The sequence below is a fragment of the Thamnophis elegans genome, chromosome 15, assembly GCF_009769535.1.
Source record: "Thamnophis elegans isolate rThaEle1 chromosome 15, rThaEle1.pri, whole genome shotgun sequence".
In the NCBI taxonomy this organism is placed as follows: Eukaryota; Metazoa; Chordata; class Lepidosauria; order Squamata; family Colubridae; genus Thamnophis; species Thamnophis elegans.
This window is the reverse complement of record NC_045555.1, coordinates 9,922,487-9,937,487: the sequence shown is the minus strand read 5'-3', so window position 1 is coordinate 9,937,487 and position 15,001 is coordinate 9,922,487. Positions and strand designations below refer to the sequence as shown.

Here is a 15,001-nt window from a genome sequence, read left to right as displayed (position 1 = left end):
TGGTGTTTTCTTTTCTGTGGGAAAAGGGTGCAAATGGCTCTTGGAGTGTTTAAGGTTGACAACTCCCGGGCTAGATGCATGAAAGCATACAGACTTTCCCTGCCAATCCATCGCTCCCCCTTTGACCAGTCCAACGCCATCCAATGGGCGGAGGTCTCGGTGTTTTGGGAACATTTAGGATTTGGAGCAATCGACATTCGATTCCCAGCTTCTCCGGCTTCTCAGTGTCCTTGAAGACTGGCAAGAATGGGTTCAAAACATCTCTGGTCTTCCTTAGCTGTCACTTCCCACCTCCCTGTTTCCCAGGGGTATCCTAGCACATGTTTATTGTCCATTTGTCCCCTTGCTTCCTTCATTTCCTCCTCACTATTTGTCAGAGTTTGCAGCAGCAATCACATCTAGGAAGGTAACTGATTCAACAGGATTCATTAACTTCTCTTTATATAGAATATAATACAGGAAGCAAATATACAATACCCAAAGCATGGTAGAGAGGAGAGATTGTAAGTAGGCGCAAATACAGGCAGAGGAGAGGAGTTTCAGTTCAGAGCAGCAGACTAGTTTATGGCTCAATAAAGAGCTGCAGAGCTAAGCCACGCCCAGGCTCCTTGGTGTCTCCTTGTTGCTCACACAGCAAATACTGTTTCAGTTTCCAAACAGCCCTCATTGGCTGACCCAATTGCCATGTCTCTTCATTGGCTGACCTTGTTACCATGTCTCTGCCAAGTCATGAACTCTCATACACACTGACACTATTGATGGCAGGATGCCGATGAGGGCGGAAGATGCCAGAACCCTGTTTGGCGGCTAGGTGGGAGGGCGTCTCTCTGCTCTTCCCAACCGAAAGTCTTCCCTTTTCCTTCTCCTCGCACAGATCTACGACCTCTCGGTGGATGCCTTAAGCCCCACCTTCTATTTCCTGCTGCCCAGCTCCAAAATCCGGGACATCACTTTCCTCTTCAATGAAGAGAGCAAGAACATTGTGGTCATCATGTCCTCCGCTGGCTACATCTACCTGCAGCTCATGGAGGAGGCCAGCAGTGCCCAGCACGGCCCTTTCTACGTCACCAATGTCCTTGAAGTCGCCCACGAGGACCTGAAGGTATTCCGCCCTGTGTCCAGCCTCCTCTCTCAATGTGGCTACTAGCACTGTCCAGAAACTCTCCCTCTCCATTTAAAAATGGGGTTTCCTTAATTCGCAGAGACCCCCTTTGTGTCAAAAGTGGTTTTATATTTTCACTTTTGACACAAAGTGGGAGGGGACACAGAAGCGAAAGAATTTTGGCAAAATATCCAGATGTGGTTGGAAGAAATGACTGGACAAAGGTTAGAACTCAAACCAGAGTTATTCCTATTAGGAATCATAACAGAAGACTATAGTAAGGGGTCAGTGTATCTAATATTACATATCATAACAGCAGCAAGAATGGTATATGCCGAACAATGGAAAAGTCAAAAGGGTACCTTCAGAGAGGGAATTAATAAATGAAATATTTGTATGTGCAGAAATGGACAAATTGACGCTAGAAATTAAGAACAAAGAAGAGTCAGAATATCACAATATAGATTTTACTATTGGTTGGAAATGAGAGGCGGAAGTTGGAACAAGAAGTAATTTGGATTTGTGAATGTGGAAAGTAATGCAATAAATGTAATATATGGATATACGATGTAAACACAAAAGAGTATATTAACTAGAATATATTTATATATGTATAATTAGTGATGTATCGTAAGAGGTCAATGTATGATAATATTTGTATAGTTTCGGTTATACACTTTAGTATGTACGGCAGAGGTAATGCCAGAGTGGTTGCATTATATCCAATATTTTAATAAGAAACGACTAAATAAAATTTCATTTTTTTAAAAAATGGTTTTATATTTTGAAAAGACAACTGGATGGATTTTGAGGGGGTGAAAATGAGACATTTTGCTTCCTATCCTGAAAGCTTCATCGGTTTCTATAGTAAGCTCCGGGAGACAGAGGGACCCTCCTTCCATCTCCCCACAACTTCCTATAGAAGCTGATGAAGCTTCTAGGATAGGAAACAAAACGTCTTGTTTTTTCCCCTCAAAAAAATCCATCCAGTTGTCTCTTCAAAATAAAAAACACTTTTGATACAGCTGTGACCTGGATTAATGGAGAATCTTCTCAGATACTTTTGAGTCAGAAACGGTTTTGGGGGCAACCCACCTGTGACCTCCTCTGCCTTTTATGTCCCTTGCAGGACAGCAATGGCCAGGTGGCCGGGGGCGGAGTGTCCGTCTACTACTCCCATGTCCTGCAAATGCTTTTCTTCAGCTACAGCCAAGGGAAGTCCTTCGCGGCCACCATCAGCCGATCTACCTTAGAGGTGCTGCACCTCTTTCCCATCAACATCAAGAGGTAAGGCCTTTTCTCTCCCCTCCCTTCCCCCCTGCCTCCCCCCTGCGAGTCAGGATAGATCAATGGTTCCCAACGTGGGCCATGCCCCACGGGGGAAATTTGTTTTTTAATGGGGGCAATTTGAACCTAGGTTAAACCAAGTTAATGGCCTTTTAGGCTTCCACCAGGTGAGTAGAGTTCACTTTTTGAGTAAAGTAAGAATTACTGTATTTTCCAGAGCATAAGACGCACCGGAGTATAAGATGCACCAAGGTTTTGTAGAAGCAAATTTTAAAAAATGTTTCTGCACTCTGCAAACCTCCCAAAATGGCCTGTTTTTCACAAAAACAGGGCTTTTTTTTTAAAGGGGGGGCATGAATAACCTTTAGGAGGCTTGTAGGGTGCTCCTGGGAGGTGGGGGGGGGCAAAACCTATCAAAAAACAGCCCTTTTTTGCGAAAATGGGCCTGTTTTTTGTCAGAAAAAAGGGCATGGATTGCCTTTAGGAGGCTTATAGAGTGCTCTTGGGGCTGGGGAGGGGGGATTGATTGAAAAACGGCCCATTTTTCTCTCATTTCTGTCTTCCCCATCCCCAGGAGCACTCTATAAGTCTCCTACAAGTTATACATGGCCATTTTGGTGAAGGGGGCGGGGTTTCGGGAGGCAAAAAATGCTGTATTCAGTGTATAAGGCGCACCTAAATTTTCAGCCTCTTTTTTGAGGGGAAAAAGGTGCGTCTTATACTCTGAAAAATACGGTATATGTCACCAGGGGAGGCGAGGGGGGGGGCAATCAGATGCTTAGGTGGGGCATGGTAAAAAAAAAAGGGTGGAAACCATTGGGATAAATGCAGAAAAGGCAGGGAGAATTTGGGAGGGGGGAGGAGGTTCTTGCCTCTGAATTTCTTCCACTTGTACAGGTAGCCCTCGGTTTATGACCCCAACTGAGCCCCAAGCCTCTGTCGTTAAGTGAGGCATTTGTTAATCCTGTTTTTGTGGCCTCAGTTGTGGCCTTTCTTGCCTCAGTTGCTAAGGGAGTCACCGCAGTGATAAGTGTGGTCGTTAAGTGGCTCTGGCTTCCCCATTGTCTTTGCTCTCTATGTTCTTTCTCAGGCCTTCCCTGTTTCCGCTGGGAGGCTGAGCAAAAACAGCTTGTCACTCTCGCTTAATCCCTGCTTTTCTTAACAGCTCCAACGGGGGCAGCAAGACCTCCCCAGCCCTCTGCCAGTGGTCAGAGGTCATGAACCACCCCGGGCTCTTGTGCTGCGTCCAACAGACCACCGGCGTCCCTCTCGTCATGATGGTGAAGCCCGACACTTTCCTGATCCAGGAGATCAAGACCTTACCGGCTAAAGCCAAGGTGAGTTCGGCACAGCAGGCCTTTCGGGGTTTGGGTCTTCACCAGTGGGTGGGAGGGCTTTGATTCAGGCTCCAAAGCTTCGGTTCGCCCTGGGTGGCCAGAATTGCTGTTGAGTCTCCTTTGCATGCCAGCCGCCGCCTTCTTCTTCCTCCTCCTCCTCCTCCTCTTCTTCTTCTTCTTCTTCTTCTTCTTCTTCTTCTTCTTCTTCTTCTTCTTCTTCTTCTTCTCCTCCTCCTCCTCCTCCTCCTCCTCCTCCTCCTCCTCCTCCTCCTCCTCCTCCTCCTCCTCCTCCTTCTCCTTCCACTTCCACCAAATCCTCCTCCTCCTCTTCTTCCTCTACCACCACCTCCTCCTCCTCTTCTTCCACTTCCACTTCTACTTCTACCAACTCCTCCTCCTCTTCCTTTACCTCTTCTTCTTCCCCTACTCTTCCTCTTTTTCTACTTCTACCAACTCCTCCTCCTCTTCTTCTTCTTCCTCTTCCACTTCCTCTTCTACCAACTCCTCCTCCTCTTCTTCCTTTACCTCTTCTTCCCCCCTCCCCCACCTCTACTTCTACTTCTACCAACTCCTCCTCCTCTTCTTCCTCTACCACATCCTCCTCCTCTTCTTCTCCTTCCTCCTCCTCTTCCCCTTCTTCCTCTTCACTTCCTCTTCCTCTTCCACTTCTAAAAACTCCTCCTCTTCTTCTTTCTTTACCTCTTCTTCTTCCCCCTCCCCTCCTTTTTTACTTCTATCAACTTCTCTTCTTCCTCTACCTCTTCTTCTTCTCCTTCCTCCTCTTCCTCTTTTTCTTCTTCCTCTTCCACTTCCACTTCTACTTCTATCAATCCTCTTCCTCTTCTTCTTCCTCTAGCTCTTCTTCATTCTTCTTCCTTCCTACTCCTCCTCCTTCCTTCTTACTCTTGTTCTTCCTCCTCGTTGTCTTCCTCCTCCTCTTCTTCTTCTCTCTCTCTCTCTCTCTCTCACACACACACACACAAACAAAAACACACACAAACATACACACAGACATACACATACGCACACACAAGGCATCAACTCTGGTCCCCTCCTTGTGCTTAGATCCAAGACATGGTGGCCATCCGGCACACGGCTTGCAATGAGCAGCAGCGGACGACCATGATCCTCCTCTGTGAGGACGGCAGCCTGCGGATCTACATGGCCAACGTGGAGAATACCTCCCACTGGCTCCAGCCCGCCCTGCAGCCCAGCAGCGTCGTCAGCATCATGAAGCCCATCCGCAAACGCAAAGCAGCCGCCATCCGTAAGTCGCGGCGAGGGCAGGTTGGACGTTGCCCAGAAGGTGGTTTTTTCCTCCTCCTCATTGTCTCTTGTTCCTCCTTCCCTCCATCCCTCCCTTCTCTTCTTCTTCCTCCTTTGTCCTTCCTTCCTCTCGCCTCTTCCTTTTTCTTCCCGCTCTCCTCCCTTTTCTCCCTCCCTTTTCTTCTCTCTTTCCTCCCTCCATTTTCCTCTGTCACATTACTTGACTCCCTTGTATGAGAATTCCCTGGTCACTGCTATTTATATAGAGCAGCGTACTGTCTTCATGTTTTATGTTTCCTATCGGCCAGTCCTTTTGCTTTCAAAGACGTTACAACCCAAAACTAAAGATAGGAATGGCAGTGAGAGTAATGAGGAAGAAAGGACCTGGAGAAAAACTGGTTATGTTGTAAACCAGGATTGTTGCATGGCAGAGATTTGACCTGGGAAGAGGGGAAGTCTGAATTTCAGGACAGGCTTCCCAGAGCAACCACAGCTGCTCCAACCAGTCTCGCCCTCTGCTTGATGCCCCATCCTGTCGCTGCTCTTTCCCTTCAGCCACACGCAGCTCCACCCAGGTGAACTTCCCCATTGACTTCTTTGAACACAACCAGCAGTTGACGGACGTGGAGTTTGGGGGCAACGACCTCCTGCAGGTCTACAATGCCCAGCAGATCAAGCATCGTCTCAACTCCACTGGCATGTACGTGGCCAACACCAAGGTAGGACCTGGCAAGGGTCAGCAATGGCAAGGAAGCCCCTCGGCTGCTGGTGGGAGGAGGGGCCGAGCTCCTGGCTTTTCCTGTCTCTCGAGCCATGCTTGTCCTTTCTCGGTAGCCCGGAGGCTTCACCCTCGAGGTGACCAACAACAACAGCACCATGGTGATGACCGGCATGAGGGTCCAGATTGGGACACAAGCCATTGAGAGAGCACCTTCCTACCTGGAAGTCTTTGGCCGCACCTTGCAGCTCAACCTTAGCCGGCCCCGGTGGTTCGATTTCCCGTTTACTCGTGAGGAAGCCCTGCAGGCCGACAAGAAGCTGACCATTTTCAGTAAGAGGCCATATTTTTGGTTGTCTTTGCGGATGCCAGTGTCAGACCTGCCCCAATCAGGTCCCTTAGGAAAGAAAGACCATTGACTCCCATTTGGTTGAACTGATAGGTTCGTTTTCTAAAGGCTGCTCCCTGCAGAAAATTTAGGTTAGAACTAGATTTTCTGTGCGAAAGGATTGCAGATTGTTACCCTCATCCCATAGATTGTTACCCCCATCACTGCATGACCAGTTTGTCTTCCACCAGGGAAGAGCTCTTTAGGTGTGAGAATCTCTGAGATGTTTGGGGCCACATCCAGTAGTGGGATTCAAATAATTTAACAACTGGTTCTCTACCCTAATGACTGGCTGGGTGGGCCATGCTGGTAGTACTTGGCTTTGTACACCTCCCCCCCCCCCGCCCGGGAGCAAAAACAGGCTGCTGGGGGACGGCGACCCCCATGCCCCATTTTGGATCTAGTGGGGCCCCCTGCAGCCTCCTGGGAGCAAAAACGGGGTGCATGGGGACTCCTGGAAGTGGCGGGGCAGGAATGGGTGGGGCCAGCCAGCAATTTAACAACCGGTTCGCCTGAACCGGCTGAATCCCATCAGTGGTTACATTCACATTCCAGTCTTCAGTTGCGTGGTCCTGAAGGCTCATACAAGCTGGTTTCTTGCTTCCCTGATCTTTGTCAAGCAGTCATTCTTCCCCCCCTCCCCATTTCTTATCACACTTTACATTATTATTGCTCATTTGTTCTCCTTCCCCTCCCCCAGCCTTTGATGGCAGTATGCCAGCAAGGTGCTAAGCCGAAGGGCAATCTGACAAAGAATGTTTCTGTAGCTGGCAGTTGGGTTACCATCACAAGGAGCTATAGCTTGTTGAATGGTGGCTTGTTGGTGGAGCTTCAGGATGCCGAATGATAATCTTGGTTTATGAACCACAGCAGCATTTGGAAAAAAATGCCAAGAGGCCCACAGGCTGAGCGGGGAGTGGGGGGTGCTCAGTGGCAGATTGAGCTCACATCCTATCTTTTCCCAACTGCAGTCGGGGCCTCCGTGGACCCCGCCGGAGTCACCATGCTTGACGCCGTCAAGATCTACGGCAAGACCAAGGAGCAGTTTGGTTGGCCGGACGAACCACCGGAAGACTTCCCGTCGGCATCCGTGAGCAGCGTCTGTCCCCCAAATCTGAATCAAGGAAACGGGGCCGGAGACACGGAGTCGGCCACCCCTGCAGCTGTGGGCGGCACCGTCTTGGAGAGGTAAATAATGGGCCGAAAATTGGTTTTTTTAAATTCTGCTTCCCTGGCCCATATTGGGAATCAATTTTATCATATTCACTGTGCAGGACGTTCTTTAGCACAGGGAATGTCCAACTTGGCAAATTTTAATACATGTAGGCTTTCAACTCCCTGGGCGTTGAAATTCCACAAGTCTTAAAGTTGTCTTTGTTGGATCCTCTCCCCTGCTTTAGCAACTTCCAAATCCTGCAACCCCTTTCCTCATCCTCTCTTTGCTCCGTGTGTTTTGGAGACACGGGGGCCAGACAGTTGATGCTCGGCTTCTCTCTGTTGAGGATACACCGTCCACCTGCTGGATGTAGCTTCTCCCCAACTCCCTTCCCTACCCTTTAAGTTCCCTCATTGCTTTTTAAGCCTCCCCTGTGTTCTGACCTAGGCTTCCCCAGCAGTCCTCGTCCCGATAAACCTCTTTTGTTTAATGTACAGTGAATTCCTCTCCAGCAAAGTCTTTCCACTCCCACAGACTTTTAAGATAGTGGCCAGGCCGATATCTTTCAGACACCGCAATACTTGGCAAGGATGCAGGAATGAACGAATTGTCTCCTGCAAACTCCACTCCCCTTTCGCACCTCTTTTATTCCCTATGGGAGGGGCCATTCACCATCCACCTGTGTCCTTCCTCCCAAGTCGACCCTTGTTCCTTAGATGTTCCCTTCTCCTGGCAGCTCTGTGCATGCGCACACTGGGAACAGGCTCCAGCAGTTCTTCTGCCTCTGCAGGCAGCTGATAACTATCAGATGGCCCTGGGCCCCTCTCTGCCTCCGACGCAGAGCCCTCATTGGAGCCTTCCACAGACTCCAGGACTGGCCCATGTTCCTCCCCAACCTCCTCACTGTCCGAATCTGGCAGGCCACAAAACCCTGTTTGTTCCCTCCTCAGCTTGTTCTCCAGGGCAGTTTTGAGGCAAAGAAATCTGAGTCGGGAAAAGGCGGGCTCCAATACGGGAGGAACTTTGCTGGCTTATTTTAATCTAGTCTTACCTTAATACCAATACATTAAATATCTGATACTTTACATCCTCTTCCTAGTTTGCTTAACTTGTCCTTCACTGTTTTCAGGGCAGCCCTGCAGGCCAGATTTAAGCACCCCGCGGGCCGGATTCAGCCCGCGGGCCGGATTCGGCCCACGGGCCTTGAGTTTGATACCCCTGGCCTTAGAGGCTTCTCTTCATCACTTTTGTGAATGAAGGAATTGGAGCCATTCTCCAAGGACTCGCTTTTGTTTGAGTCCGTCCAGCTTTGCCTCTGTGCCTCCCTTCCCTCTCTTCCCCCCCAATTCCCAGCTCAGTTTAGTTTGCCGACTCCTTTCCTTCGTTGAGTTGCTCTTAGGATGTGTTTTTTTTTTCTCCTCAATTCTGGTTGTGCGAGCTTCGTATCTTTTCGTTTATACCTACCTATATATTATTTTTCTCCCCCTTTTCCTTTCGCTCCCCCCAAAGTCCTGACACTGAATCCTTAACCACCCTGGACCGGTTAGTATCCTGCCTCTCTCTGCACGAATGGTTTTATGTGGGAGAGACGGCCGCCCACTGCTTTCATCCTCCTGGCTGTTTTATTTTTTATTTTTAAACTCTCCGCGTGTTCCTACATCCGTCCGGTTGATCGGGGATTTTTAAATTATTAATCTCCCCACTGCGCTGCTTAACAACGGGGTCCCTTGCATGGCAGATTAAGTCAGCAAAAAGAGAAAGAAAGGAAAAAACCCTCAGCTGTTCGTTTTGTTTTGGTTTTTTTGCTTGGCTTCCCTCTGGTTTTCCCTGCTCCTGGCTAACTGTTGCCTGCAGACTAGGCTAAATAAAAAACGAAGGGCAGACTTTACCAGCTTTTGAGAAGGGTGAGATGAGGTGAACCCGCAACTTTCCTGCAAGTTGTGTGATGGAAACCCCCGAGGAACATGCTAGCTGTGTTTCACTGGCTCACATCCTACCCTGTTTTTCTAACTTAGAAGGAGATCCCTCTTTGTATGCTGTTTTTCATAGCTTAGGGACGCGGTGGCTCAGTGGCTAAGATGCTGAGCTTATCAATCAGAAAGGTCGGTGGTTTGAATCCCTAGCGCCGCGTAACGGAGTGAGCTCCCGTAACTTGTCCCAGCTTCTGCCAACCTACAGTGCAAAAGCACATTAAAAATGCAAGTAGAAAAATAGGGACCACCTTTGGTGGGAAGGTAACAGTGTTCCATGCGCCTTCGGGCGTTTAGTCATGCTGACCACATGACCACGGAGACATCTACTCTGCTGGCTCTTTGACTTTGAAAGGGAGATGAGCATCGCCCCCTAGAGTCGGGAACGACTACCATATTTTTCGGAGTATAAGATGCTCCGAATTATAAGACGCCGCTAGCTTTTGGGGAGGAAAACAAGGGGAAAATATCTGCCTCCCAGCAATTTGCCTCCTTGCAACAAACAGACAATATACACTGTTTGTAGTGTTACATTTCAGATTATACTTGTACAGATGGTTTAATTAATGTGCTTTCTGGAAGTATATGTTATTCTCTGCTATTTAAAAGAAGATACAATAACACTGGGCCTCTTCAGATCAAGCATTTATTTTAAAAGGCTTCTTCATTTTGTTAAGCTGTCTAGAACAATAATAAAGCAGTCTTTAAAAAGTAAGTCTAATAAATTGAACATTCTATAGGCATTTATAGTTATTGACTTACCTTCTTACAGCAAACAGCCTGATTAGCACACACACACAAAATCTGTCTCTGCCTCCCAGCAATTTGCCTGAGCAAACAGCAAGTTTCACTTTCAGCTTCTCCCGATCATCAGCTGTTTCAGGCTGCGGGATTGCTATAGCCTATTGCAGCCTTCACAAGCCCCCGTTTGCTCCAAGGAGGTAAATTGCTGGGAGACAGAGGCCAAAAGGTTGGGCCCGGTGGGTGGGTGGGGCTACATTCTGAGTATAAGACGCACCCAAATTTTCATCCTCTTTTGGGGTGGGGGGGGGGAAAAGGTGCGTATTGTACTCCGAAAAATATGGTAGCACATTTGTGTGAGGAGAACCTTTACCTTTCATAGCTTGTTTCAGACGCCTGCTAGATGATGAAGGTTTGAGCATCTTAAACAGGGAATTCACTGAACTGCTTGTTGGGTCTCTTTTGGCTTGCTTGCTTTTTTCCTGGTTTCCTTCTTTTTGGGGTGCTCTTTCCTGGTTGATATGTACAATGAAAGGTATTAGCTCAAAATTGGAATGTGGTGGATAAAAGACACAACAATTGTTCCAAAGGAAAAGAAAGGAGGAGACTCAACTGTTCTATTCTTAGGGGGGGAAAAATCCGTTCCTCTCACTCAATAAACGGTGATGTGGGAGAGAAGAGAGATCTGTGTTAAATAAGTGGAATATCTACAGTGATTCTCCGCCAGCCAGGTCATGGGTGTCTCAAAAGGTGCTTTTTCAAAAGGCAACAGGACTTGCTTAGTTTTTTTTATCCTCGAAAACGTTTTGCTTCTCATCTAAGTTAAACTCCTCTTAGTTAACTCAGAACTGAAGAATCTCCTTGGATGAGAAGCAAAACATTTTCAAGGGGGAACACCCCCACCCCCACTCAAGAAAGTCCAGTTGCCTTTTGAAAAGCATCTTGGGACAATAAGCGGAAGGGCAAATGAGACCTAGATTGCCGTGGATATCTTTACCTCTCTGCGCAAAAGTGGAATCTAGAAAACTACATGGGACACAGTGGCTCAGTGGCTAAGATGCTGAGTTTGTCGATCAGAAAGGTTGACAGTTCAGCGGTTTGAATCCCTAGCCGTGTAACGAAGAGAGCTCCTGTTCCTTGTCCCAGCTTCTGCCAACCTAGCAGTTCGAAAGCATGTAAAAATGCAAGTAGAAGAATAGGAACCATCTTTGGTGGGAAGGTAACAGCGTTCCGTGCACCTTCGGCGTTTAGTCATGTTGGCCACATGACCACGGAGACGTCTTTGGACATTGCTGGCTCTCGGGCTTTGAATCAGAGATGAGCACCGCCCCCTAGAGTCAGGAATGACTACCGTATTTTTCAGAGTATAAGACACCCTGAAGTATAAGAAGCACCTAGCTTTGGGAGAGGAAAACAAGGGAAAAATATCTGCCTCTGCCTCCCAGTAATTTGCCTCCTTGCAACAAACAGCAAACAGTACAGACAATATACACTGTTTGTAGTGTTACATTTCACACTATACTTGTACAGATGCTGTTAAAATTGATGTGCTTCGGACAGCGCTGGCTCTTCGGCTTTGAAACAGAGATGAGTTCTGCCCCCTAGAGTCAGAAATGACTAACACATATGTGCAAGGGGAACCTGAACTTTTGATAGCTTGGAAGACTTTGTAGTAGCTCACCCAGAATCATTGCATAGCTCTCTCACCTATCATGCCTAATTAAGTTGGCCTGGATTTATTAAGAACATGATAGGCCCATTAGTAGATAGTGGGGATGCTGTTGATGTAATATATCCACAGGTATCTGGGCATTTGCGTTTCTTGGAACAAAACAAGCTTCCTGAAAATAACTCAGCTTCACTGCTGTCACCTCATCAGGAACTAGAGGGGTGTGACCCGGCCTTAAAACAGCCTTGAGTTTTTCCCAAACAGATTTCCCTAGACCTGCATGGTGCCTGTGGCAGCTCTTTCCTTTGCTTTGATTCTTTTATCTGTGCTGGGGTGTGGATGTGGGTGGGAGCGAGCAAAGGGCTTGGCATCCCCAACTGCTCCCTGCCTTCTTTCTAAGCCATTCTGGGGGTGGGGTGGGGGTGGCGCTCGTGTCCTGACCAATCTTTTCTCCTTGTCTTTCCTCCTGCAGGCTAGTAGTGAGTTCTTTAGAAGCCCTGGAAAGTTGGTTTGCTGTCGGACCAGTCAACGAGAAGGCAAGTCCCTTTGCTTGGGGGTGAGGGTGTTTGTGGGGAGGTTGAGGAAGAGAACAGCGACATCTCGAAGCCCTGATCAGAGGAGCTTACGGATCCTAACTTCTTGGACTGCTGTGGTGAAGCAGAGATTTGTTCGGAAATGAGCCGAAATGAGTCCTCCGCCAGCAGCAGAGTTGGAGAGTGAGAAGGTGGGGGGGAAACATGGGCCAGTCCTGGAGTCTGGGGAAGGCTGTGATGAGGGCTCTGTGTCGGAGGCAGAGTGGAGGCCAGAGCCGTATGCCAGTAATCAGCTGCCTTCGGAGTCAGACAGCAATGAGGCAGAGGAACAGCAGGAGCCTGTTCCCAGTGTGCACATGTGCAGAGCTGCCAGAAGAAAAAAGCAGCTGAGAAATTAGAATCGACTTGGAGTAAAGCCTCAGGTGGGCGCTGAATGGCTCCTCCCAGAGGAAATAAAAGAGGAGCAAAAGGGGAGTGGGCTTTTGCAGGAAGCCATTTGTTCGTTCGTTAGTTCATTTCAGGAGTGTGAAGCAGGGGTGAAATTCAGCAGGTTCTGACAGGTTTTGACATGTTCTGGAGCAGAAATCTTGAGTAGCTCCGAGAAACGGCAAATGCCACCTGTGGCTGGCCCCAGGAGTGGGGAGGGAATGGAGATTTTGTAGTATCCTTCCCCTGCCAGGCCTGCCAAGCCACACCCACAGAACCGGTAGCAAAGGAATTTGAATTTCACCACTGGTGTGAAGATCTGTGAATCTCAGAGACTCTGTGCCCAGTCTTTCCTTGCACAAGCACCTCATTTGGAAAATATTTACATGGCAGCTTCCCAAGCTAGATAAGGTCTGTGGTCATAAATGCACCTTTGAAAGACTGTTTGTCAGGCCTTTGCTGAATATGTTTTGAGAGGAATTCACATTTGTTTAATAAAAGGGGCTTTTGACGTGACCAGGAATCTGCTTTGTCCTTTTTGGGGAAGCCTAGCTTAGAACACTCTGAATTAAGATTCAGAAAGGCAGCCCCCTCGATCTGAGCAGGCTGTGGCATTCTCCCTTCTTGTGGGTGGGTGGGCGGGCACCTTCCCACTCCCCAGAGCAAGTCTGACGTGAGATCGTCTGCCCTCAGGAGAAGACCAAAGCTGCCACTCAGGAATTGGCCACCATGCTGCTGTCCACACCGGCCCCTTCCAGTGTCCAGCAGCAGACAAAGAGCCTGCTGGCCAGCCTCCACGCCAGCCGCTCGGCTTACCACAACCACAAGGTAAGCGAGCCAGTTTCCTTCCCGACGCGGCTTCCCAGATCCCTCCATTTGCCACCCTGCAGAGCCCCAGGGGAATTCGGAAGACTCTCAGCAAACTCTTGCCTCCGTTTCCACGTGCAGCCGGACTTTCTGGTTTTTCTTTGAAGACGTTTCGCTTCTCATTCGAGAAGCTTCTTCAGCTCTGTGGAAATCCATTCATACCCCCGCACCTTTCGAAAGGTGTTCATCCCGAAGCGCGTAGTTAAATGTCTATGGAGAGTCTCAGGCATGCGCGTCATGGTTTGTCCCAAAGGTGCTTTTTTCAGGAGGCAACTGGACTCTCTGGATTTTCTTTGAAGACATCTCGCTTCTCATCCCAGAAGCTTCTTCAGCTCTGAAGTTGCCTCTTGAAAAAGCACCATCCAGCCCTGGATGACTGAGAATGTCCATAGACATTTACTGGTAGATCCACACAGGCGCAGAAGAAGCAAAAGCCAGCTCTGAGGTTTTCGTGCGAAAACAGCAGTTAATTTTTCCTATTCCCATGTGGCTCGCCCATTATCCAATCGCACGGCCTGGATTTTCTCAGGCTGCCAATGGCTCCCATACATTCCTTGCCTCCCTCCCAGCTCCCAGTATATACCAAGCATTCCCCTCTCCCCCCCCCCCTCTTTGTTTCTATGGTCAAGTTGAGAGTAGAGGTGCGTTGCGAGTCAGCCTTGACAGCACCCCTGCTGGCATTGGGTGTTGCCTTGCGTTGCCTTGTGGCATCTGGGTAATTGTGAGGAAGGGGATGCTGATTCAGCTCTTTCCTTCGGCGCGGTCTGCCTCCCACAGGATCAGGCCCTGCTGAGCAAAGCCATCCAGTATCTTACCACCTCGAACAGAGAAGGGAAGGACCTGGAACCGGAGGTTTTTCAGAGGCTGGTCATCACGGCGCGCTCCATCGCCATCATGCGGCCGAATAACCTGGTCCATTTCACGGAGTCGAAGTTTCCGTCTCTGGAAACAGGTAGGGCCAAGCTCCTCCCCCTCCTTGCACACAAATCCCCCATGCACCCAGTTTCCTCCCTGTTCTGACAACCCCCGCCCCCCCCCTAGCCTGTAAATACACTGGAACACAGGCTTGGCTGTTTGCCACTGCTCAATTACTGAGATAACGAATCCTTTGGCTGAGGGCCCAGGCAACTCACGTTCAATACAGTAGCTGCAGCAACCCAGATAATCCAAACAAAGCAACCCAGAGAGTCCAAACGAACAGACACAGCTAGAATACAGAGATAGATTTATTAACTACTAATTCGAACGGTTGTTTCCTGCAAATGTTCCCACCCAACACCTCAACCTATAATCTCTCTTGGGAGGGGCCAATCCACAACCACTTGTGTTTAATCATCGTCTGTGAGTCTGCCTACGGAGTTGCTGCTTCCATTTCTCAGCCCTTCTCAATCTAGCATCAGGGACAAACTGCCTTTGATCCTCCCCACTGCTCCATGCCTCAGGCGCCTCCTGGTGGCCAACCAGCCTCTCTGATCCCTGCTCGGAGTCTGAACCCTGCCCAGGGTCCTCCACATCTTCCATAGCAGACTCATATGGTTCCT

General features: G+C 48.8%; 1 protein-coding gene across 1 annotated transcript in view; it reads left to right on the top strand.

Annotated features, from left to right (window-relative positions):
• UBR4 (ubiquitin protein ligase E3 component n-recognin 4) overlaps window positions 1–15,001 on the top strand; it is a 127,036-nt gene that overhangs the window by 43,019 nt on the left and 69,016 nt on the right. Inside the window, 10 exon segments of the mRNA XM_032232353.1 lie at window positions 875–1,102; window positions 2,232–2,389; window positions 3,555–3,726; window positions 4,792–4,993; window positions 5,548–5,711; window positions 5,827–6,043; window positions 7,070–7,286; window positions 12,107–12,170; window positions 13,287–13,421; window positions 14,238–14,412. Of these exon segments, the coding sequence (XP_032088244.1) occupies window positions 875–1,102; window positions 2,232–2,389; window positions 3,555–3,726; window positions 4,792–4,993; window positions 5,548–5,711; window positions 5,827–6,043; window positions 7,070–7,286; window positions 12,107–12,170; window positions 13,287–13,421; window positions 14,238–14,412 (1,732 nt within the window).